We start from the raw sequence: 23,586 nt of genomic DNA, 5'->3' as shown, positions 1-23,586 counted from the left end.
AGCCGTGTGATTGATTCGATAAACTTGTTTTGCCAGTTGACAGTTTTGTTAAAAAATGGGGTTCAGTGTTTTTATATACTTAAATCCTGCCACGCATACTCAGGAAATGGTCACTGTATTGCTTTGGTGCTGCTGTATGATTAACTTCATCGTGTTAACACCATTTGAATAAAAAAGGAACTATTTTGAATCAAAATACAAAACAATGTGGTTTAATGGCTCTGTTCTCTTTGACTTTTGGTTCTTTGATGCTGGTCTGAAATAAATGTTATTAGAGCAACAAGTCTTTAAGCTCAAATCACCTTCAGTGCACCAGTGTACTGACAGCTGGATCATGACCAACATATATTCATATATTCAATCAAAACATGAATTCATGTCCAGAAATGTGTCCTGCTCTCTTTAGATTTATAATTAAATGCTGATATCAAATAACCTGCAAGTAATTTGCATTAAAGCTTTTTCTTGAGAGATTTTAGTTTTTCATTGATGATCACTGTTTACATGTCCAGTAGGAACCTCCACCAATCAGGCACCAACATTACACCCAGTCAAACCACATTCACTGCTTCACAGAGCTGAAACAACAGAAACACTTACGGGAAACAATGTAGAACACATTTACACCTTTAACAAATGCAGGAACAAATAATTACCAAGTCTTTTGCAATTTATGTCCCTATTGTATGCTGGAAGAGTCAGACTCATCTAAATCATGTGACTGCAATCTGCCAATTATATTATATAGGAACAGTGATCAAGGTTTCAACTCCATACTCATTTTGCCTTTATTTCAAAATAAAAGTGCAGTTATAACTAATCCAGGATTAACAAATCCAATCTCAAATTGTGATCACGTGACTCAATAACATGGGTGAGAGTAAACAGGATAATTTTAGTCATATGAAGATCAGAGCCAACGAGTAAACTAATGTTAAGACCTACATCTTTGCTTTAGTCTGTTGCTCTCACAAACTTCCTCCCTCAACAAGTCAGAGGGCACATTCAAGTGAAGGGCAAAAAATAAACTTTATTTTCCCCAGGCAGGATTTTATCAGATAACATCAGCAGTGAACAGTGAAAATGGTGCCGTCAAAGCTTCTATGAAATGCCACTCAGTGGGTCAGAGACCGAAAATGCAGTTTAAAATCAGAGCAGTCATAAAAATATATTAATTTCTCTCCTTTGTCACCTTTTGAATATAAATATATATATTTAAATGTAATAAAGCAGAGCATGCATCAACCATTTGTAACAAGAGTGCCTTAAATAAAGTGTAGATACAACAGTAACTAGGGAACACTAATACACTAAGTTGGACATGATTCTCCGGCAGGAAGTAAAAAGGATTAAAACCATTTCAGACAGCATGTGGGGAAAATGCTGAAGACCAAGCTGCTTGACACAGAAATTCAGCAATAAGTTCCACATGTAACAGGCAGCACAGTTTCAAAAAGGCACTTTCCTGACGTTCGGATTTAAGTCTCCAGTCATGTCGACCAGAACAAAAACCTAAGAGTGGCTGTGGAACCAAACATTTTTCATCACTCTCGAAGTGTCAACAGGGGGGTCACTCTGGAACAGCAGCAGCAGCAATCTCCACTTTGCCGTGCATGTCCTGGTCGATCCTGCAGACAGAGTCAACAGATCATCAGATGTCTGCGTCGCTGGGATGCACCATGTCAAACAGGTTTAAGATCATGTATCATCACAGTGACAACAGGCTACTACACTTCCCACAAACACTTTTTATACAATCACATCCTTAAATAAGGGCATTACAGTTCAACCCTTACAAAGGGAGTTCTTCCTCTGTAAGAGAACATTTCTGTAAACATCTCATTTTGTTTGACTGACCAGAGATAATTCTTGAACACATAATAAATAAAATAAAAGTCTGTTTTTCATTCTGAACAACCTTTATTTTCACTTTAAATTAAAACACACGTGGGTGTTACAAACCATTGTATCATTTGTTTTATTATGATATTCTCATTTCTCTTGAAACCTTTCAAGAGAAATGCAGTTTTCATTATCTGCAGAGCGCACTGCAAACCAAATGGTAATTTTCATACTAACAAGTGTAATTTTTCGTACAAACCTGTAAACTATGGAATGTAATCTATTTTTTTGAATTAGATTAAACCTTTTTGGCTTAAAAATGTCCCTTTTTGTGGATAGTGTAAGTTCATAGACTATATACGTAAAGGTGAAAGACATGTCACCACTTCTTCCTTAGATTAAGCTAAAATATCTCACAAATGGGTGTGGTCAACTTGCACTTTTGACATCATTTGGAGTCAGACTCTGTGCGGTAGTGATCGTAGTGTGGACCCACAGTATCAAGATCCCACTGACACAAGTCACTCTCAGATGTCAATCTATGTTTACCCCATGTTTATATCATCAAATAAAACCAAGCTAACTGCAACAAATTGGCATTTGACACAGACTTTTTAGTTTGGGTTCATGTCCCATTAACTGACATGGAGTAGGCAGGGTTTATGACCTATACTGGGAGATCCTTAGTCCATGCGAATCAGTTTCCTCACAGCATTTCCTCCAACACGACCGTGTCGACTTTGTTGTAATCCTTCTGATCTGAGTTGTTTTGTGATCACTATATTGTTAGATTATCTTCTGTTTAAAAGTCTGTGAATAATATTCTGAAAAGAGCAGCCCTGTAGCTGTAGGGGTAAGATCCCTGTATTTTCTTTACTTTTGGTTGAAATAGGTAAGTTAGTTGAAATGTTTTGCTTGTTGTTTTGGCTGTGCTCTTCCTCGTGCCTTTTCTGCCTGATTTATAAAATAAATCACTTTTGTTTTGGACTGCAAATCTGCCGTGGCACTGGTCATCCTTGGGAGTGGGGAAAGAGGGGAGCCAACTTATGTTATGCTCAGGTTTCTCCTGGGCCGGGCGTAACAACTGAAGTTTGAGACACTGAGACACTTGTGTGGAGTTTTCTGTCCCTGCCAGTGTTGGTTTTCTGTCCCTTCGTTGCACTTCTTCTTACCACATCCCATATGCCTGCCAATCTGCCTGAAATGTATGTTTTCCTTTCCGGGTCTGACTTTCCTTTTCTTTCTCTTCCAGCTTCTCTCTAAGCTGTTGTAGCTGCCTCACCCTGAAACTTCTCCTAGCTGGAAATTTTTTTTTTAAAACCCTGCCTGAGTCATGAAAATTAAAGAGGCTGAATCACCAAGATTTCTTTGTGTATTTTATTCAGAGCTTCATGCAACACAGAATCACAGGAATGTTGATAGAGAACAGTTAGTGCAAGCATCTGTTTAGGGAAACCAAGCCTAGGTCAAACCGGTTCAGAATGGTTTATTGTGGTTGCAACTTGAAGCAAGAGTTAGTTTTTGGAGAACTAATATTCAAGTCAAGGCAAGTCAACTTTATTATCAATAATGCCATATGTGCAGGACATACAGAGAATTGAAAAAGCGTTTCCCTCTAATCCCCGGTGCAAACAGCATTAAACATGAAATATAAAATATTAAAAAAATAAGTAATTAAACGATATAAACAGGCAGTGGCAAATCTAGACGATATAGAGAGTATGAATATGGCAGATATGGCGGGATGAACAGAATGAACGGTATAAATATAAACAGAATTATCAGTGGAATATAAATATAAATATGGCAGATAAAAACAGGATTAAGAGTATAACAGTGCAAACAGTATTGTAAACAGTTGGTGTACAGCAGTTGACTGTGCACAGTGGAATCTGTTGTAGAGTTTGTATATATACATTTATTTATTTTTGAGTTTATAATATTGCACCACAAGTGGTTTGGAGTGTATTATTATATAATACAGAATGTTATAATTGTAATGAGTACTAAGTGTAATTGCACTGGGAGACAATTGATTATTAATTATCAAAAGATATTTTTGGTAAGACCCAGCCAGTATAAAGGAGGAGGCTCGAGGTCCCCATGAGAGAAGTGTGATGATCTGACTGGGAAGAGTCAACTCAGGCAAACAGCAAAGGGCCAAACCCTTAAAGGGACATTGCGTAAGGCAGAGCTGAGTTTTTGTGTTTCAACCAGGTGAACTTTTCATTTAGTTTTGTAGTTTTGTTACCAGTATTATTTTTGTAGTTTCCGTTCTGTCTTTATTTTCTTTAAAAAACATCAGGATTACACTATGAATATTTCTGCACGGGGAACACAAGTTTCACTGAAAAAGAAAATAAATACATGTACTGCATTACTGAGCAGGAGAGTCAAGACCATAATTTCATTGGGAGGTTGATGAGTTGAGCAAGAGCATGTGTGCCTTGTCTTCTGCAGAGAACGATAAGCCAGCCACGCCCCCTGCCACACACATGCCATGCAGGATAAGGATCAGAAAAGGAAGGTGGAGAGAAAACAAAGAGAACTTGAAACAAAACCTCATCACATCATCATAGCTGTATTCCTTGGACAACTTTAATAGACACACCTAGAGTAAACAGGACTTGACAGTGTTTGCTGTCATTCCTCTTACAAGCCAGTGTCATTTGTCTGGTCAATAACCTGCAGTGAAGACAGCATCACCTGTGATCTAAGGAGATGGCTTCTTTAAGGTTGACGCATCACATGGGCCTTATGTTAAGGGACCTTTGTCTCATCTTTATGGGTATGTTCCTTTCATTTGTCTTTTGGGAAGCTGGCTCTGGCAGGTGGTCATCGGCTGATCTTGTAATACCACAGCAGTTCTATACGGACCTGCCCGTCTGCTTAGCCATCATCAGTGGAGACACAGAGGGGAAGAGGAGAAAATTAAAAGAGCTTTTGGCATCTAGGACGAAGCACAACCTGTTGTCTGCGGATTTCTACCTTAATGTGACAAAGGACTGTCCAGCTTACAAAAAAAAGAGAGGTTTCATTACAGTGCCTTTCAGTGAAGAGGAGAATGATTTTCCCATTGCCTACTCCATGGTGATCCATGAGAAAATTGAAATGTTTGAGCGACTTCTTCGAGCACTTTATGCACCTCAGAACATCTACTGTGTGCACGTGGACCAAAAGTCCTCCAAAGATTTCCGGGAGGCCGTGCAGGCTATTGTTGCCTGTTTCCCCAATGTGTTTATAGCTAGTAAATCAGAGAGTGTGATTTATGCCTCATGGTCCCGTGTGCAGGCAGATCTGAACTGCATGACAGATCTGTTGAAGTCACCCGTAAAGTGGAGGTACCTGCTCAACACATGTGGGACCGACTTCCCGATAAAAACCAATGGAGAGATGGTTAAAGTACTCAAGATTCTAAATGGAAGAAACAGTTTGGAAACTGAGTCGATAACTGCAAGAAATGACTACAAGATAGGCCGTTGGCAGTATCATCACAATGTTACAGACGGTGTCATCAGGACAGATGTGATGAAAAGTCCTCCACCAATTAGCAGCCCGATGTTCACAGGGAATGCCTATGTTGTGGTCTCAAGAGCCTTTGTGACACATGTGATGCAGGACACAGAGGTTCAGAAACTCCTGGAGTGGGTGAAGGACACATACAGCCCTGACGAGCACTTGTGGGCCACTCTACAGAGGATGCCCTCTGTACCCAGATCAACGCCTGCCAACCACAAGTATGATGTAACAGACTTGCAGGCCTTCGCTCGTTTGGTGAAGTGGGCTGATTTGGCAGGTGATGTAAAAAATGGAGCTCCGTATCCTCATTGCACTGGTGTTTACAGACGCTCCGTTTGTGTGTATGGAGCTGGTGACCTCCAGTGGCTGCTGAGTCAAAAACACCTTCTTGCAAATAAGTTTGATGTTGAGGTTGACGAGATTGCGATCAGATGTTTGGAGACAGTATTGCGTTTCAGAGCTTCAGGTCTTGATCCACTGCTAACAGATGAATCTTCTACCATTTTGTAATATTAATGATCATTAAAATGTATAATATTAAAGCATTGACATTAAGAAATGGCCTAGTATAAAATCATCAAGGGTCTTCTACTGGGTTGTCTTAAAAGATTCTGCTCCTGTTGTATTTTCAAAATATTACTTATTGTGATGGGATGTTAACTTTATGAATATATATTTTCTTCTTATATAGTTTTAGAATGTTCTCAGAATTAAATATGATAGACAATGTGTACAGCAAGGGTTCTTGTGTAACTTCTTTGATGCCTTTATTTAGTATTTCAGTGCTTTGTGGCACCATCTAGAGGATTCTGAGTGAAACTATGTTACCTGAAGTAATTGTGTCATTACAGTTTTTTTCTGAATTGCTAAAACACATTTCCTGGAACTTCCTCTTGTTTTCTCAGTACAGTAAACACAAACACAAAAATTCAAGCTACACTCACAAAACCTTTGTCTTGTCTTGCAAAAATTCAAAACGATTTAATCTTTACCCAGGACCAAACACTTACATCAGATAACACAAAAAGCCAGCTAATGCATAAACACTACTCAGTAATCATTACACACTAAATAAATAAATGCAAAAAAACTGCACTCTGAGCATAGCAGGAAAAACAAAATACTGAAAAATGACTTGAAATATTTACTGTAGGATATGTTCACATTCCTGCACCTATGAAAACTTTTATGTAATCAGAAATATCAAGCAAAAGTAAAAAATAACCTGCACTGCACTGCTATAAGCAATGTGCATCATTCATTTTGCCTCAGCATCAAGCCTCTGGGCCGGGTCAGACCACAGGACTTTATACGTCACAGGCAATCGCCTGTCGAATCCAGCCTTGGAGAGATTTTCCTGTTTATAGGAGTTTTAGTTACACACTTTACTGGCTGAGAAATATGGTTCCATTGAGTTTAGGAAGGGGGGTGTATGATGAAAGGCAAACATTGAAAAAACTCTGTTAGTTGATTTACCATTCACATATTCTTTGACCACAGTGAAAGCACATGTCCCAAATGACAACAGAAACAGGAAGCTCTGCACACTCATGACCTCTCTGCTCATGTCAGAGCAAAGCATCCAGATCCGGTAGACCATCCAGAAACATTGATGACGTGTTGTATGATCCTAAAGTAACATGATTGGACACGCGTGTTCAATTTTGATTGGTGGTATGTTTACAATTACAAAATTGTGTTAGTTGTTAAGTTAAACCTTTGGGCCCTGTGTGTGACACCCATGGTCAAAGTGCACCACACTGCTCATTGTGTTTAGTGAATGAAAATGTGTTTATAAAGTTTTGCAAAATGGGTGATTCAGATTTGCAAAGTGTGCCTAACCAGATGAACTGTGTTCAAAGTTTTGCCAGCCGTGTGATTGATTCGATAAACTTGTTTTGCCAGTTGACAGTTTTGTTAAAAAATGGGGTTCAGTGTTTTTATATACTTAAATCCTGCCACGCATACTCAGGAAATGGTCACTGTATTGCTTTGGTGCTGCTGTATGATTAACTTCATCGTGTTAACACCATTTGAATAAAAAAGGAACTATTTTGAATCAAAATACAAAACAATGTGGTTTAATGGCTCTGTTCTCTTTGACTTTTGGTTCTTTGATGCTGGTCTGAAATAAATGTTATTAGAGCAACAAGTCTTTAAGCTCAAATCACCTTCAGTGCACCAGTGTACTGACAGCTGGATCATGACCAACATATATTCATATATTCAATCAAAACATGAATTCATGTCCAGAAATGTGTCCTGCTCTCTTTAGATTTATAATTAAATGCTGATATCAAATAACCTGCAAGTAATTTGCATTAAAGCTTTTTCTTGAGAGATTTTAGTTTTTCATTGATGATCACTGTTTACATGTCCAGTAGGAACCTCCACCAATCAGGCACCAACATTACACCCAGTCAAACCACATTCACTGCTTCACAGAGCTGAAACAACAGAAACACTTACGGGAAACAATGTAGAACACATTTACACCTTTAACAAATGCAGGAACAAATAATTACCAAGTCTTTTGCAATTTATGTCCCTATTGTATGCTGGAAGAGTCAGACTCATCTAAATCATGTGACTGCAATCTGCCAATTATATTATATAGGAACAGTGATCAAGGTTTCAACTCCATACTCATTTTGCCTTTATTTCAAAATAAAAGTGCAGTTATAACTAATCCAGGATTAACAAATCCAATCTCAAATTGTGATCACGTGACTCAATAACATGGGTGAGAGTAAACAGGATAATTTTAGTCATATGAAGATCAGAGCCAACGAGTAAACTAATGTTAAGACCTACATCTTTGCTTTAGTCTGTTGCTCTCACAAACTTCCTCCCTCAACAAGTCAGAGGGCACATTCAAGTGAAGGGCAAAAAATAAACTTTATTTTCCCCAGGCAGGATTTTATCAGATAACATCAGCAGTGAACAGTGAAAATGGTGCCGTCAAAGCTTCTATGAAATGCCACTCAGTGGGTCAGAGACCGAAAATGCAGTTTAAAATCAGAGCAGTCATAAAAATATATTAATTTCTCTCCTTTGTCACCTTTTGAATATAAATATATATATTTAAATGTAATAAAGCAGAGCATGCATCAACCATTTGTAACAAGAGTGCCTTAAATAAAGTGTAGATACAACAGTAACTAGGGAACACTAATACACTAAGTTGGACATGATTCTCCGGCAGGAAGTAAAAAGGATTAAAACCATTTCAGACAGCATGTGGGGAAAATGCTGAAGACCAAGCTGCTTGACACAGAAATTCAGCAATAAGTTCCACATGTAACAGGCAGCACAGTTTCAAAAAGGCACTTTCCTGACGTTCGGATTTAAGTCTCCAGTCATGTCGACCAGAACAAAAACCTAAGAGTGGCTGTGGAACCAAACATTTTTCATCGCTCTCGAAGTGTCAACGGGGGGGTCACTCTGGAACAGCAGCAGCAGCAATCTCCACTTTGCCGTGCATGTCCTGGTCGATCCTGCAGACAGAGTCAACAGATCATCAGATGTCTGCGTCGCTGGGATGCACCATATCAAACAGGTTTAAGATCATGTATCATCACAGTGACAACAGGCTACTACACTTCCCACAAACACTTTTTATACAATCACATCCTTAAATAAGGGCATTACAGTTCAACCCTTACAAAGGGAGTTCTTCCTCTGTAAGAGAACATTTCTGTAAACATCTCATTTTGTTTGACTGACCAGAGATAATTCTTGAACACATAATAAATAAAATAAAAGTCTGTTTTTCATTCTGAACAACCTTTTATTATTCATGCACTTTTAAATGACACACTTGGGTGATACAAACCATTATTTAATTTATATCATTATGATATTCCCACTTCTCTTGAAACCTTGTAAGAGGAATGCAGTTTTCATTATCTGCAGAACACACCTCAAAAGTGGTTTATTTCAGGAGGCAGGGTTTATGACCTATACCGTAGCCAGCCAGAAGGGGGTGTTCAAGACTGTCTGAGCTGTCATGTTAACTTTATGTACAGTCTCCAGCGAAGTCTAAATTCGGGGGGACCATCCCATTTTAAAAGGGTCCTTCAAATGTTTCCTCCCATCCCAGAGAAACAAAGGTTTCTGTGGGTGGATCATTCCTGGTGGTGTTAGTATCTGTGTAATTTGTTATTATACTGTTTTTGTTAACAATGGGTAGCTGGCTAGAGGTGTAATAGAACGTGGCATTACTCTCTCTGGTCATAAAGGTAGCTGAGAGGGCTGTCACAGCGAGACTGAGACACGTGGAGAGGAAACATAAAGATACGTTGTCTGTGGGAACGGGAAACTAGGAACAGGGGTGAAACTCACTGTAGCTCTTTTTACACCTTGAGAAAACACAATACTGAAAATTGCACGGTTATCATTCTCTCTTCATGTTCTAACATCCCTCGATCTATCTGTGAATGAATAACCTCAGCAATTGAACATTTGTTACTTATCAGTCATAAGAAGAATATCTTGGTGTGCGTGACAAAGGTTTGTGACAATTACCAAACATCAACAGGCAGTGGATATGCAAGTGAGTCATGCAAAGAGCTGCGAGAGTAAACAAGCTGGGTGTTGAGGATGAGTTACTGAGGTGAACCATGTGAGGATATGGTTACAGTGCAATGCCACACCACAGTGAATAAGACAAGCCACTTCTTGTAGTTCAAGTCCACCACATTCAGCATGATCAAACTTACCCAACATCAAAAACATCAAATTTTAAACCTGGTATTAAAAAGACATATGCAAGTAAGTGAATTAACTGACATTGTATCATGAAATAAATGAATAACTCAGTCTGCTTTATTTTACTCAGTCAGATTATTTGGGTAAACATTGTTATCATGATTATTTAACATGATAACTCATTGACTTTGGAAAAAAATACACATTTGTTCAACTTTAAGGAAGAAATAAACCATTTTGGAGCCTGTGTTAACAAATTAGAGTGTCTAAACTGCCTAAGTGAGCAAGGAAGAACCTCTCTCCTGTCTGAAGGAGTGTGTGTGTGTGTGTGTGTGTGTGTGTGTGTGTGTGTGTGTGTGTGTGTGTGTGTGTGTGTGTGTGTGTGTGTGTGTGTGTGTGTGTGTGTGTGTGTGTGTGTGTGTCTACTCGTCTCCGTTGCTCTTCACACAAACTGACAATCACGTGTATTTAGTTATTTATCGATGATGTTGGCTCATGAAACCGGATCATTCCGGTCACTTTTTTCCTGATGTCCTGGTTGTGTGCGTCACGTCTCATCTCGAGTTGTGTGGAAGGAAGTTAAATTGCATGCCAAAAATGTTGGGACGTTTTTCCCCATTATGTTTAAATACATGTCTCATAAACTCTAGAGCAAAGTAAACTTTAAGTACTGTGATTAGTGTTGGTTTTTATTGTTAACGTAAGAAAGTGCAGGTCAGCGAGGGAGTGAGGACATGCAGCATGGTAATACAGCACGATACATGAATACTATGCCTATAATGTGCATCAGCCGCAATCCTGCAGCAGAGGCAGCAACAATTTTGTAGTGGTGGGTCACTGTATTGTCCTAACATTTAGTTGAGTGGATAACCCTATTTTTATTAAAGGAAATACAGTCCTAATACCAGAAACATCACACAGCAGAGCGCAGCGCAGCCAAGCGCTGCTCCCGCAGGCAGTGTGTCCCGGGTTATAGGGCATGACAGGCAATGAGGGAGGGCCTCATTGCAAAACAAAGCACGGGATAATAATTGTTTTATGTAAATTACTTTGTTTTCATAATCGCATAGTCAAAAGCATAATCATAATTGAAATTCAATTTATCACCCACCTCAGGTCTGCATAACAGTAAGGTTTAATAGTATTCAAACAGCTGTTCGGGGAGTTGATATTGCTAAAGCAATAGTTGAGTTAAACAATCACAGAGCCACCTATTTTTGGAAAAAGCAATCAAACAGCTACTCAGTCTGTTGATTAGGACTGCCCTAAGTCTACTCAGAATAAAATGCTGGACAATACAAAATACTGTACAATTAGAGGAAGGTGGATTTTGGCCAAAAGTTATCATTTAATACAAAAGAGTGGAGAGAATGAGATGTCTCGGTGCTTTTCCAAAAGTCAATGGAAAAAATAGTTAGTTTTGTGAAATGCCAAAAAAACAAAGAGCCCGACCGATATGAATTTTAGGGGACAGATGCCGATACAAATATTATTGGCTTGAAAATAAATAAATTAGATAACAAGAAAAAGAAAACATATAAAACTTGATTTAGAGCAGAATTTTCCTGACATTAAACAGAAATAGAAATGCAATTACTTTCTGCATTGTTTATTCTGTAAAATCTAATTTTTCATATTTGTTTATGTCAGCAAACAAAAATGCTGACAGCAAAGCAGGGCTCACATCGGCCAACCAGTAAATCGGTCGAGCTCTAGAAAAGAAAAAAAACTGACACTGATCCTGGGTAAGAGTGCAAATACCTTTTACGGCTATTCCTGTTTTTTTCGTCGTCAAACCTTAAGAGGGGGCAGGGAAATGGAATTAAGGAAAAGAGAAAATACACAGCCAACAGCAACCAAACATCCAAAAGAGCATAAAATCTTTTTTGATTTATTTGTGCTGAGGTCATTTTCAACGAGAAAACAAAACCTGCCTTGGGTTAAGCCACATAAAGGAAGAATACAGCATCAGTAATTTTAATAGTTGTGCATATTCGCAAAGATTATTGCTTAAATCACTCTAAATAAATTATTTTACAAAAGAAAATTTGTTATTAGAGGTCTTCGATTTATGGGGGTGTAGGCCACATAAGGAACAATGCCTACTAGAATTTGCGAAGCAATTAAAGGAAAAATGGCAGTGATGAGGCAGATGAATTTAGAGGGATCATTACTTGTTGCAGGTTTGGTGAATTAAATTTACAGAAGGGAGAGTAAAACTCTTTGTAGACAGAGATGAAGGCAGCCTATCCTTTTGTGGTCCTGTTCTGTTATTTATCTTTTTTTGTCATTTTACTAATTTTAATTTCTAATTCATGTGAGCACTGCACAATGGTCTGAATCACTAGATTCACATATGATACTATCAGGGACACGTACCGCTCAGTCGAGAACCACCCTGAGTTTGCGAGAGTATATATATTTTTCCTGTATCACCCAAACAAGTTCAACTCACATTCATCATATATACATGTTAATTGCCATGTACATTAAATCTCCACGAAGAGAAACTTAGAAAATGTGGATGTGGTAGAGTAAAACATACTTACTGCTTGATACAATCTGGTATGGACACATACTCCATAGGAACCAGCCCTGCGAGGTCTGTCAAGCTATACACATACTTGATTTTCTGACTAAATTTGGAGCTGTGAAGAGAAGAAGAAAATGTGATAATCTAAGACTATATTCAAAATAATACACATTTTATAAATCTGAGGTAGATCAATTATGTGTTATACCTTCTCAATTTGCTTACACAATGCATAAGAATTATAGTGATAAATATTTAAATGTTATATTGATGAAAATCAATTGCAATCATTATTGATAATGTTTTATTGACAAGCCCTGTAAGCGCCCAATTGGAGTAGGCAACCTGCTTCCTGTTTACACCAGTACACATATGACCAGTGTGCGTGAATGGTCATGTGATATGCGTTGTCAGGTGGGAGGAGTAAGGATGGAGATCATCTTTGTTATGGAGCTAAACTGCTCATCTGGATAAAGACGGTTTTCTTAAAAATGAAAACATTTTAGCATGAACATAGCCTCAAGGTTACACATATAGATCTTGATTGAATCATTCTGAAATAATACAGTTACCTTATGAAAGGTTTTGTGAGTGCCAGCAGGGTGCGAATAAACCAAGATGGATGGACAATTATCAAAGACTTCAAGTTCTTCCTTAACCTGTACAAAAAGTAAAAATTTAATCACAGCATGAACATAATGTTCCCATTTCTTTTCGTGTTGAGACCAGTGACCATTAAAGCTGCTTTCCAGATATGTGCTGAACTCTCCTAAATCTCCTAAAATCATCCAGAAGGATAGGCTCCTGACTGTCTCCTGAGTTTCTCCTGCCATCCCCAAGTAACAACTCTGAACAATTTCCATGTTAGCTCATGTGAGAAAACAGCAAGGGGCTCGCTGGAGGATTAACCAAGGATTGACCAACAATCAGGTCATATAATGAAATTCCCTATGGGCAGTACTGATATATCACATTCACAGAAACATGAGGTCAATGTGATCTTGACCTTTGACCTCCCAGGCACCAAAATCGAATCAGTTCATCTTTGAATCCATGTGAGCGTATGTACAGAACTTGAGGATATTTTACTTGCATAATTTGTGAGGCCGACGTGACCTTTGGCTACCAAAACCAAATAAGCAAAAAATTTGCTTTGTGGGACCTTGACCACAAAGTCCAAGTAAATGTTTGTATCAAACATAGATTCCATCAAGGCATTCTTGAGATCTCAAGTTCACGAGAAAGGGATGGACAGACAGATTGACAGACAACCCCGAATACAGAATGCCTCTGGACACTGGCTGTGGCTTAAATGAAGTTGCGAAGAGAGCTTTTGGTGATAAGAGCCGACGCCGGTGTCAATGTACCGTGAATAAAAACACGTGATCTACTCAAAAGAATGATTCTGTTACGCCCTGCCTCTCCGCCACCCCACAGCTGAATGCTCCGGGGATTTCTGTGTTGTTGTGAATGAGTTTCAGCATTCGCAACAACGCTATGTTGTTCTTATGTGAAAGGCAAGACCTAATTGTGCAGACACTATCCTGAGTTCATCTCTGAAAACGGCTTATGACTCACCTTCTATCAATCTGCTGATAACACTTTCTGAGCCAGCCGACAGTTGGCATCTTTTTCCGAGAGGTCGCCCCATTCAAATACACTATCATATAGTTCTCAGCAACCAATAGCTCCAGTGTGCCAATGACATACCTGAGACAAGAAAATCCCATTAGTGATGGCTCTAAAATGTTTGCTCACAAGGCAGGAGGAATTCAAATAAACACTCACTTGAATAAATTGTCCATGATGTATCTGTAATTTGGTTGATTGCTCTCAGGCATAAAGCAGACTGCAAACACAATTATGGCATTCAAACCGTCTCCATAGTAACCTGCAGTGAAAATCAAATGTTAAAAATTGATGTTCCAGTACCAAAATACAATTTTCAGTATCAAATCTTTGTAAAAAAGGTTTGCTTAATATTAAAAGAAGAGCAGATTTAATAATTCATAATCGACCTAAATGAAATAAACGTACATTTAAATTGCTGTTTTTAGGTGACTGTGCTAATGTATATGTATATAATATGCCACTGACCTCCATGGCTGATAACCCTCTTGTAAGGTTCAATGGCTTTCATGTCCACTCTGTGTTCCTGGTCTCCGATACGAAACACCCTCCAGCGTCGACCCTCCTCCCTTTCCTCCGTGGCCGATAACTCCTGAACCGACTCCACACCTTTCTGAAGCAGCTCTGTGGTTTTTGGTTTTGGGAGATCATCTAAAGGAGAAGACGCATTTTAAACACACAGCTTGGATAATGTAGCCACTGGATCTGAGAGTTGCTTGGTTTCATCAAATTCCATTTATTTTGGTTAAATTATTGCTACCCTTTGTGGTTAAATTAATTTTAGTTTAGTCTTCTATTAATATTATTATACTATGCATATCCATTTGCACTAAATATATATATTTAACATTATATTGTATATATTTCATTTTTTATTTTATTTTTAATCTTATATGCTTATATTTCTGCCTTTTACTTGGAGCAATTGTAGGAACCACAATTTCTCCCTGAGAGTTTGCTGCTCTTTTTTGGGGATATACAGCTTTTCTGATGTAGAAGTCATAAACTTTTACGTTCAAATGATCATGTATGTAAAGCATGCAACAGGCAGTGATAGGAAAAAGGGAAAAATACATCCAAATCACACCACCACACTTATATGTAGCTCTTAAGTGAGCGGCACATTCCCTAAATATATTGAATACACACATTGATCAGTATTTTTTTTCTGTAGAGCAAACTCCACGTACGTATGTGAACGTACAAGTCTGAGATCACAATCTTTGTTAATGTATATATATTTGAGCTGAAAATAACAAGAGTAATCAGGAGACGTTCAAGTTCTGCTTTAAAAAACGGGAAAAAATTGATGCGTTGACAGACATACTGGTAACGTCATCACCATTACCAGTAGGTACTAATTAAATTTAAAAAAAATTATTAAATCATTTTCAAGTAACTTATCGGATTCTAATTTGTCTCTCTCTCTCTCTCTGCTTTCATTAATAACATCTTTACATCTGTAGATATCACATATCATTTTCAGTATAACAACCAGTCTGACAGAACTTAAATATGATAGTTACTCCCACCAGTCATCCCAACTGGTCGAGGTAGATGGCTGCCCACATTAAGTCTGGTTCTGCTGGAGGTTTCCTCCGATTCATCAGGGAGTTTTTTTCCCCACAGTGCTTGAGTGATTACTCACTGCGGGAACTGTTGGCTTTATCATTTTTAAGTTCTATGTAAAGTACCTTGAGATAATGCATGCTATAAATTGGTGCTATACAGATAAAATTTCATTGAATTGAACAGTAAAATAATATAATGCAAGATTCAGTGGTAAAATGATAAATGTAATATGAAGCACAATTTTATATTAGATGATAGGGCTGTAACGATTCTTCAAATCCACAGCTCAGTTTGGAACTCGGTTTTTGAGCAATGGTGCGGTTCATAGCTCAGGTTTTTTTGAGGGGGGTTGTAGTGGATGCGTAAGATAAAGTGGGGGGACATTTTCTTGGTTTTATTAAAACACCAAGGTGAAAAGACAAGAGTTAGACTTGACTTCACATAAAACTACCTTAACAAAAATAACCAAAGAAAAGGAAAGAGGTGTGGGTGGGTGTGTGTGTGCCTGTGTATCTTCCATAGTCCCAACATCCAGAGTTCAATCCGTATATTTACAAAGTCTGTTTCAGTGTCCCTCACAAGCCCAACATAGTTCAGTCCAATCCAGTTAAACAACGAAAAACAGATACAACCGCAGATCTTGATAAACCAACAACTCAGGAACCTGTGGCAGCGTGTGGGATTGGGCAGGGAGATGCGTCACGTGCTGTCTTCACATATCGTGAACCGAAACCGTGGATGTCTGGTACACCAGGTTCAAGAATCGTTATAGCTCTATTAGATGATAATGTATTAATTTATTGTGCCATTTCTTGTGATGTGCGATACCTTTTAAAATGTGACACAATGACGAATAATCAGCACAGATTAGCAAATATAAAAAAGGCCAATCTGATGACCACAATTTAACCCATATGTCGATATTGCTTGATTATTTTCTCAAATGCAGGGAAATTTCAGGAAAAGAAAAGGAAAAATAACATGCACAAAAACACTGAGTGCAAATGAGAAGGTACGACATGAGACGTGATTTGTTTGAATGACTGAAGACGGAAAATAATCTGGACAATAGAGGTTGATTGACTTATGACTGGCAGAGAAAAAAACATTTGCTGTCCAAGAGACCTTACCACAAGGATAAGAGAAACCTGTTGCTGGCCTGCAGCCTGTATCCAGGCAGAGAATGGAAACAATTCTTCCAAGAGAAAAAGAGGAAGGCAGCATTGTGGAAACACAAAAAAACAACAAAGAATATTTTAGCTGTGCTTTAAGCAGACAGCTGCCTACCCAAACCTGTACAACCAAGGAAGGAAAATGCCAATAGCTCAGAGAACTGGGACATAAAAAAGATACTCATATTTATATTACTTGGCAATAAATAAACTCCTTTTCATTAATAAATAATAAGACATTGCCTTTGACTTTACCTATGGGTCCAACGATTAAAGGTTTCTTTGCAGTTCCTACCCCATCACGTCAATTTTAACTTTGCTGTTTGACATTTTTTTGTATAAACTAAACAAACTAGAACAAGCAGGGTTAGTCTACTCTAAAAGTACTAATACTGTTTGATCATTGTCACCACATGATATAAAGAAGTCTTTACCTTCCCATTCAAACTCATTGCTGTTATCTGAGGGTGTGTCAATGTCATCAAGGTCAAGCTCTGTACTTTCATCCAACTCATCAGAGAGAAGCGATCCCTCACTGCGGTCAAACGTCAGGCTGATGTTGGGAGCTGCAAGCTTTTTCTTTGGCTTCTTGCCATGGTCCATTACATAGTCTAGGGTAGATACCAAGACAGTAATAGTCACCTTTGTTATACAGGTTATTATAAAACAACACTTGTATGTAACAGAGAGATACTATTCTGTTTTCAATACCCGGGTCTCTCTCCTCAGATGTCCCAGCAAAAAGTTCATCTTCAAGCTCCTCCTCCTCTGGTAGGGGACTAATAATAAAACAGGAGGTGTGATCAGGTCATCAGTAGGTCTACTGTTCATGTGAATTTTTAAAACACAAACATGCGACACAAAAGCTGTGAAACGTGAGCCATAAAAAATGAACAACATTATTACTGATTGAAATAATACCGTGGAAAGTCCTCATCCTGCCACTCTTCCTTAAGTTCCACTCCTTCCATGCGTAAGCGGGCTTCTGTTGTGGCGACTGACTCTTGGCGCTCAAGACTGGATAAGAAAGCACAAAAAGGTTATGTTTATGTTTAATGGTTTCTTTCTAAACTCACTAAAAGCCTCTCTTGTACTACAAATATATTAGGATCAAGAGCAGGGCAAGCAAAGATTATCTGTAACAAACTAAATCTTTATACAGTCTGTTATCTGTCAGCACTTGCTTGTGACTTGTACAATCCTAAAAGGATTATGGGGGAAAACACTGAAGTCCTATTAATCTACTAAGAGTCAAATGCAATTTCTGTTCTTTGCCACAGAAACCTTTAAGATGTTACTGGTTATGAACATGAACATGATGGGATATAAAAAGATAATGGACACACTTGCCTGTAGCAGCACAAAAGCACATACTGTGCAAACAAGAGTGGGGTGCTTTGGGTCATAAATTTGGTTATAAATATAATATACTTTAAAAAATGCTCAGTCTTAATTCTACCTGAAGTGTAACTCATTTACATGTAAAAAAAAGTTTGGCCTAAAATTGCAAACGTCAGATGCCTACTGTAAAATAAAGGATAGTATCTGCTTTTCATTCTGCTGTGGCCAACCCTGTCCGTTTCTTAAAATTACATGAAGTCAGGAAGGACCCTTGCTTGTGTCAACATACCAAGCAGCATGTGGTTCTTAAAGGTTCAGTGTGTAGAACTTTGTGATATCTAGTGCAAATGCAAATTGCATGTTGCAGCTGAACACCCCTCACTTAACCTCCCCTTCCAAACTTGACCGAGAACCTGTGGTAGCCTTCAGTTGTCATAAAAACTCAAAAGGTGTTTAGTTTGTCCAGTCTGGACTACTGTAAAAAAACACTGCGGCCTCCCTAGAGAGGGTCCCCTCGATGTAAATATAAAGTATTTAAATATAAAGGGCCTTTTCTGGGGTAAAGAAAACTACAATTCATACAATTTAGATGAAACAAACTAGTGAGAACATCATGAAGATAATTCTACATTAAATGTCTGCCAATAGTTCCCTTTCACCTAAATCTTACACACTGGACCTTGAACAGTACTCCAAAAAACAACCATGGCACCAGGTACTGAGCAGATGCAGTGCCAATCACTACATGATTCTTAATCCTGACTTTCTGTGGCTCAGAGGGGGCCATTCACTAACAGGGATGTCAGGCTCAATTTACCTGTCGGCTGTGCCATCGTATAGTGTGAATGGATGAGTAAATTAGCAGCATCATATACAGCCGAAGTAACTACAGTGTAAAGCACTGCGAGTGTTTAAGACTATCGTGCAATATAAATGCAGTCCTTTTCCCGTTGTCTCCTCGAGAGTTAAGGCTCGCTGCTGGCCACATAATCAGATCAATGGCTTCTTGAAAAGCTTACAAGCTTGTGTTAAGAGCTTAGGTATAAACCATAAGGCTCCTTACGAATGCTGATTGAGGTATCTTTATCTTTGCTGTACAGAGCTCCCTTTGATGCATAAAGCACACACATGCCTGTTATTTGTGCTCCCAGACACTAAAACATTCTGGGCATTCGCTACTTAACATTTCTTAAGGCATCTATTTAGCTGTTTGCTTATGTATAGCGCTAAACACCACATTATATCTCAAACTCAAATGAGTCAGTTATGAGTGCCATAGGAATGTGGTTTCCTGAAAAGCTTTGAACTCAAAGTGTGCTGGGAACCTTGCTGCATGGGAAGTGGATTCAGCCACATTAGAGACTAGAGATGGAATAAGTCAGTTTAAAAAATTTAAAGAATAATGCACTTAATGGTGACCTCAATAAAGATGCAGATCAGTGATTTGAGATCATTGATTTAGATTATGCTGACATCAAGATATTTCACATGTAACATATATAATGCTAACCTCTTTAAAGAAAGTCTGAATTATGGTAATTCTGGTTTAATTAGGATCAAGAAGTCATCATCAGCCAAATGCTGTATATGTGAAGTTGCTCAATCCACAGATGTTGCTTACCTATAGAGACACAATTAAAGTCGCATCTATAAAATGTCACACAGTAAATTGATAAGCCAAAAACACACCATTTCTAAAGCTTTGATTCCAAAAGTTTTCATTTTTGATGTTCTGGCCTGTGTTGATATTTTACTAAATTGCATTATAGTGTAATATGATTCTATTAGTCATGTTATTCGTCAGACTAAATTATAGGCGAATGAACACATTTGTTTCTGCCCCCTACATTAAGATGAAGAAGTCAATATCATACCAACCTCAGCGTAACTCGCTATATTATTGCTCTTCTGGACAGTCTAGAGACATGAAAATACCGAAAGGTTTGGATATGTCCTTCCTTTTTGGGGTCAGCATATCTTATACTAGCAATTAACACTTGTATAACGCTGGAGGATGGATGACGGTGACATGTCAAATAACGTTCACATGCAGTGCATTGGAAAACACTTGAACACAGTCATTTGGATCAGATGCTGGAGTGTTGACGAGCAGCATTTATGCAACGAGGAGATCGTCGCACAACACGCATGAAAGAAAAAGAAAGTGTCCACATATACAGACCTTCCGATGGGTCCAGGTGGTGAACGTGGCTGGGGAAGGCTCACTGGGGTCGAGCTTCTTGCTCCAGGCTGTTTCTGCTCATTGTCTGGAGTCGTCCTTTCCTGTGGCGTACCTCTTGTTTGGGTTGGACTCTCTTGAAGTGCCTCTTCGCCATTTTTGACTGGTGACACCGTGCTATTTGGTGAATCCTCCAATTCCTCCTCATTGCCTTCTCCCGACACCCCAGAGGATGAGGGACTGGAGGCCAGTTTGTTTCCCAGCTCATCGTGAGTCGTCCTGGGTGTGACACAGTCTGGGCTGCTATTGTTCAAATTCATATCACCTAACCCCTTTAGCACGACTTCACTCTCAATCACGTCCGATGCCATGAATCTGTCCTGTGACTGGAGCGGGTCGGAGCGGAAAGAGTCCGTCAATGACACGTCTACAACACCGATTTGATAGTCGATTATATCAGTCAGATAGCTCGGCCTGACTTGCACAACTTCCCGAGAAGTTTGAGGCTAGCGTGTTAGCTCTTCCCCGCAGTACAGCTAGCCGGGGATGACCGATGCTGACAGCTAGCTACGCCATCTAACAGCGATTTCTAATGAACCAAACCGTGTTAAATGCCACACGGGGTAAGCAGACAGTCACCTTTTCTACATGCGTCACACTGCGAACTCGGGAGTCCAGGAAAAAAGTGCGCTGCCTTTGCATAAGCAGCGCTGCGCAGTGATCCAACTTATCAGCTTCCTTCCTTCCTCCAAGTCAGACTGTTCTTCTTGCACGCTAGCTTACACGCTACAGTTAGCTACTTTAGCCGCAGAAAAATACAAGCTAATGTTGTCCGCATGACGTCGGCTACAGTCTGAAAAGACAAGACAGCTGTCAACAACGACACAACAGTCACGCAGAGCTGTGTCCAAGACAAAGTAGGTATCCGCGGATTTAACTCACCGGGTCTACAAGCAACGTATCAACAGAAGACTGTTATTTGCTAACAACGCTAGCTACGTAACTAACGCATTCAGTGGTTACGTCTCCTGCTACACGTAGCGAGCCTTCTAACGGGGGTTGCCAGGTTTGTCTCCATCAGCTCCATCTAATCTTACTACCGAAACAGCGCACAAAGTTCACGGATGGACTTTACATTGTAATTGTAAAAATAGTCTGTTTTCACTACTTGAGTAAACCTCAAATTGCAATCAATTTTTTCTTCACATTAATATTGCATATAATAGTTTGCACTCACCACCTAAAAATGTTTTAACTCCCTCATCTTGCGATACAAAACAATATTCTTTACATTTTCATTGTACATAAGAGTTTGTTCTCACCACCCAAGTAATAAAGCTTTTAACTCCCTCATCTTCTGATACAAAACTTTTTTTTAAATTTTTATTGTAAATAATAGTTTGTTTTCAGTTTCCTCGTGATACAAGGTTTTCTATATCCCACATATTTCACATATATTCAGTGTTTCACAGGTTAAAATTTTCAATTCATTTCAATTTTCTAAAGTGCATTGCTCCCCAAGTATATTCAGATGTTTGTCACAGGATTTTACATAATTTAATAGATGGTATGTTGGTATAAGGTTTCAGACTGCTCTATGGAAAAATCTGCAAACCTGGCACCCCTGTCAAGTCTTTTCGTGAGGTGTCACTGCCAGCAGGGCTTCACTGCCCTCTGCTGAGAGTGCAAATCAATCATCAATCATTTTCATTCCACACAATAATTAAACATGTTGTCCTAATGTCCTGTAAATTATAGTAGTTTGTCTCTTACAATGGTGGAAAGATAGTATTTGAACATTTACAGTACATGTACATTTTTTAGGTGGGCTACTAATTTGTGTTATTTTTATTTTCTTGGTGACGTCATTTCAGAGACAGTTATTGCATACTTTAATATGCAAAATTAACATCATTTTATGTTTGCACAAAACCTATGCTCAGTTTATAAGACAACACACACTGTTATTTGCATTCACACACAGCTTTAACAACATTAACATGCTGCTTACATCCAACTAATCAGTAAAAATTAAATAATGTACAGTGTAGCAAGGGTACTGTTTTGTATTAAAGCTACTTACATTGTTGATACTTAAGGTCAATTTAGTTGCTAATTCCAACATAATTTTTACAGAAGTAAAAGTGAATTAGTTTCACTTGGAGCAGACTTTATACACTATGATATAAGTAAAATATCAGAGTGCTTGTCCCACCAATTGTCAATAAGTATTGCCTATTACTATTGATAGGTCTATGAGTGGTGCCTTATATTAACGTCAGTCCAAAAGACTATGCCATCATAAACAACCCTGATGTTGTTGGTTAATATGCACTTATATATTGAGGAACATATGTCGATTTTAATAGCTTGATGACATATAAAATAATTGATTGATTACACTTCATTTGTTCGTAACACTAATCACTTGAATAGATTGTAGTCTTACCATCATTGACTAATCTTTGCCTCTAGATGGAGGCAAATGCTTACTTAAATGCTGCAGTCAGGGGCTTTGGCAAAGCTCCTTTGAGCACAAGAGTTTTCTTGTGGTAAGCAAACGGTCTGAAGTGTAATGAGAGATTTTTTGCATTGCAATTATAATTAAAGCATCTTTAGTAGGAAACATTATTTATCTTAAATAAGCAATAACAGCAATGCTGTGTCTTCTGTCTAAGTGAGGAATATATATCAGTAGTATTTATTCAATAGTGATATATATTGTGGATATGATAGTAATTTTCAATAAGAAGAAGCCGTTCCGTTTTTATTTACTTTTAAGAGCCTCCACACTGAAGTGAGTCAACTTTAACAAAGGCCCTATAATTTCCCTTTTGGGGATAGTTATAGGCTAATTGGCATTTTACTATTAGACTTCATTGTAAACCCGAACAGACACCTATAGGTCTAATATAATGGTGCTGCTTGGTTAATACCTCCTCTGTGTGCAGCGGATCATTCTGCATGATTTCTAATTAACACCTTGCTATTTATTCTGTGGGATCATTAGGCCTCATCACAAAAGGATAATCCAGTCAAATTGAGAGTGCTTGCCTTCCACCTTCCACCATGGTGCTGTTTGCTAATGA

General features: G+C 38.5%; 2 protein-coding genes across 6 annotated transcripts; one reads left to right on the top strand and one right to left on the bottom strand.

Annotated features, from left to right (window-relative positions):
- Nucleotides 1-763: 763 nt before the first annotated feature.
- Nucleotides 764-21,698, bottom strand: bnip2 (BCL2 interacting protein 2). Of its 5 annotated transcripts, XM_069528971.1 has the most exons (12): nucleotides 20,501-21,550; nucleotides 17,899-17,994; nucleotides 17,689-17,756; nucleotides 17,412-17,588; nucleotides 14,702-14,884; nucleotides 14,393-14,495; nucleotides 14,183-14,314; nucleotides 13,177-13,263; nucleotides 12,621-12,719; nucleotides 11,833-11,868; nucleotides 10,083-10,110; nucleotides 8,728-8,858 (listed from the first exon to the last, which is right to left on the bottom strand). In XM_069528971.1, exons 1-11 carry the CDS (start codon nucleotides 20,866-20,868, stop codon nucleotides 10,098-10,100), a joined length of 1,362 nt encoding a protein of 453 aa, XP_069385072.1. In that variant the 5' UTR covers nucleotides 20,869-21,550; the 3' UTR covers nucleotides 8,728-8,858; nucleotides 10,083-10,097. The 5 variants fall into 5 exon arrangements, with proteins under 5 accessions (XP_069385071.1, XP_069385069.1, XP_069385070.1 ...); XM_069528968.1 differs by lacking the exons at nucleotides 8,728-8,858; nucleotides 10,083-10,110 and adding an exon at nucleotides 1,011-1,628 and having other exon boundaries at nucleotides 20,501-21,560; XM_069528967.1 differs by lacking the exon at nucleotides 10,083-10,110 and having other exon boundaries at nucleotides 8,241-8,858.
- On the top strand, nucleotides 4,524-7,433 carry LOC138410904 (beta-1,3-galactosyl-O-glycosyl-glycoprotein beta-1,6-N-acetylglucosaminyltransferase 3-like). Its single transcript, XM_069528972.1, has one exon. It carries the CDS (start codon nucleotides 4,564-4,566, stop codon nucleotides 5,869-5,871), a length of 1,308 nt encoding a protein of 435 aa, XP_069385073.1. The 5' UTR covers nucleotides 4,524-4,563; the 3' UTR covers nucleotides 5,872-7,433.
- Nucleotides 21,699-23,586: the final 1,888 nt, after the last annotated feature.

The sequence above is a fragment of the Paralichthys olivaceus genome, chromosome 7, assembly GCF_024713975.1.
Source record: "Paralichthys olivaceus isolate ysfri-2021 chromosome 7, ASM2471397v2, whole genome shotgun sequence".
In the NCBI taxonomy this organism is placed as follows: Eukaryota; Metazoa; Chordata; class Actinopteri; order Pleuronectiformes; family Paralichthyidae; genus Paralichthys; species Paralichthys olivaceus.
The sequence above is the reverse complement of the archived record's forward strand: the minus strand, read 5'-3'. Positions and strand labels throughout refer to the sequence as shown.

Coding starts and splice junctions, on each gene's coding strand:
- bnip2 (XM_069528968.1), bottom strand. CDS start 20,868: ATGGCATCGGACGTGATTGAGAGTGAAGTCGTGCTAAAGGGGTTAGGT. Junction 14,315..14,392: donor ATCATGGACAATTTATTCAA/GTGAGTGTTTAT, acceptor TTCTTGTCTCAG/GTATGTCATTGGCACACTGG. Junction 1,629..11,832: donor AACAGGAATAGCCGTAAAAG/GTATTTGCACTC, acceptor CTCTGTCTGCAG/GATCGACCAGGACATGCACG.
- LOC138410904 (XM_069528972.1), top strand. CDS start 4,564: ATGGCTTCTTTAAGGTTGACGCATCACATGGGCCTTATGTTAAGGGAC.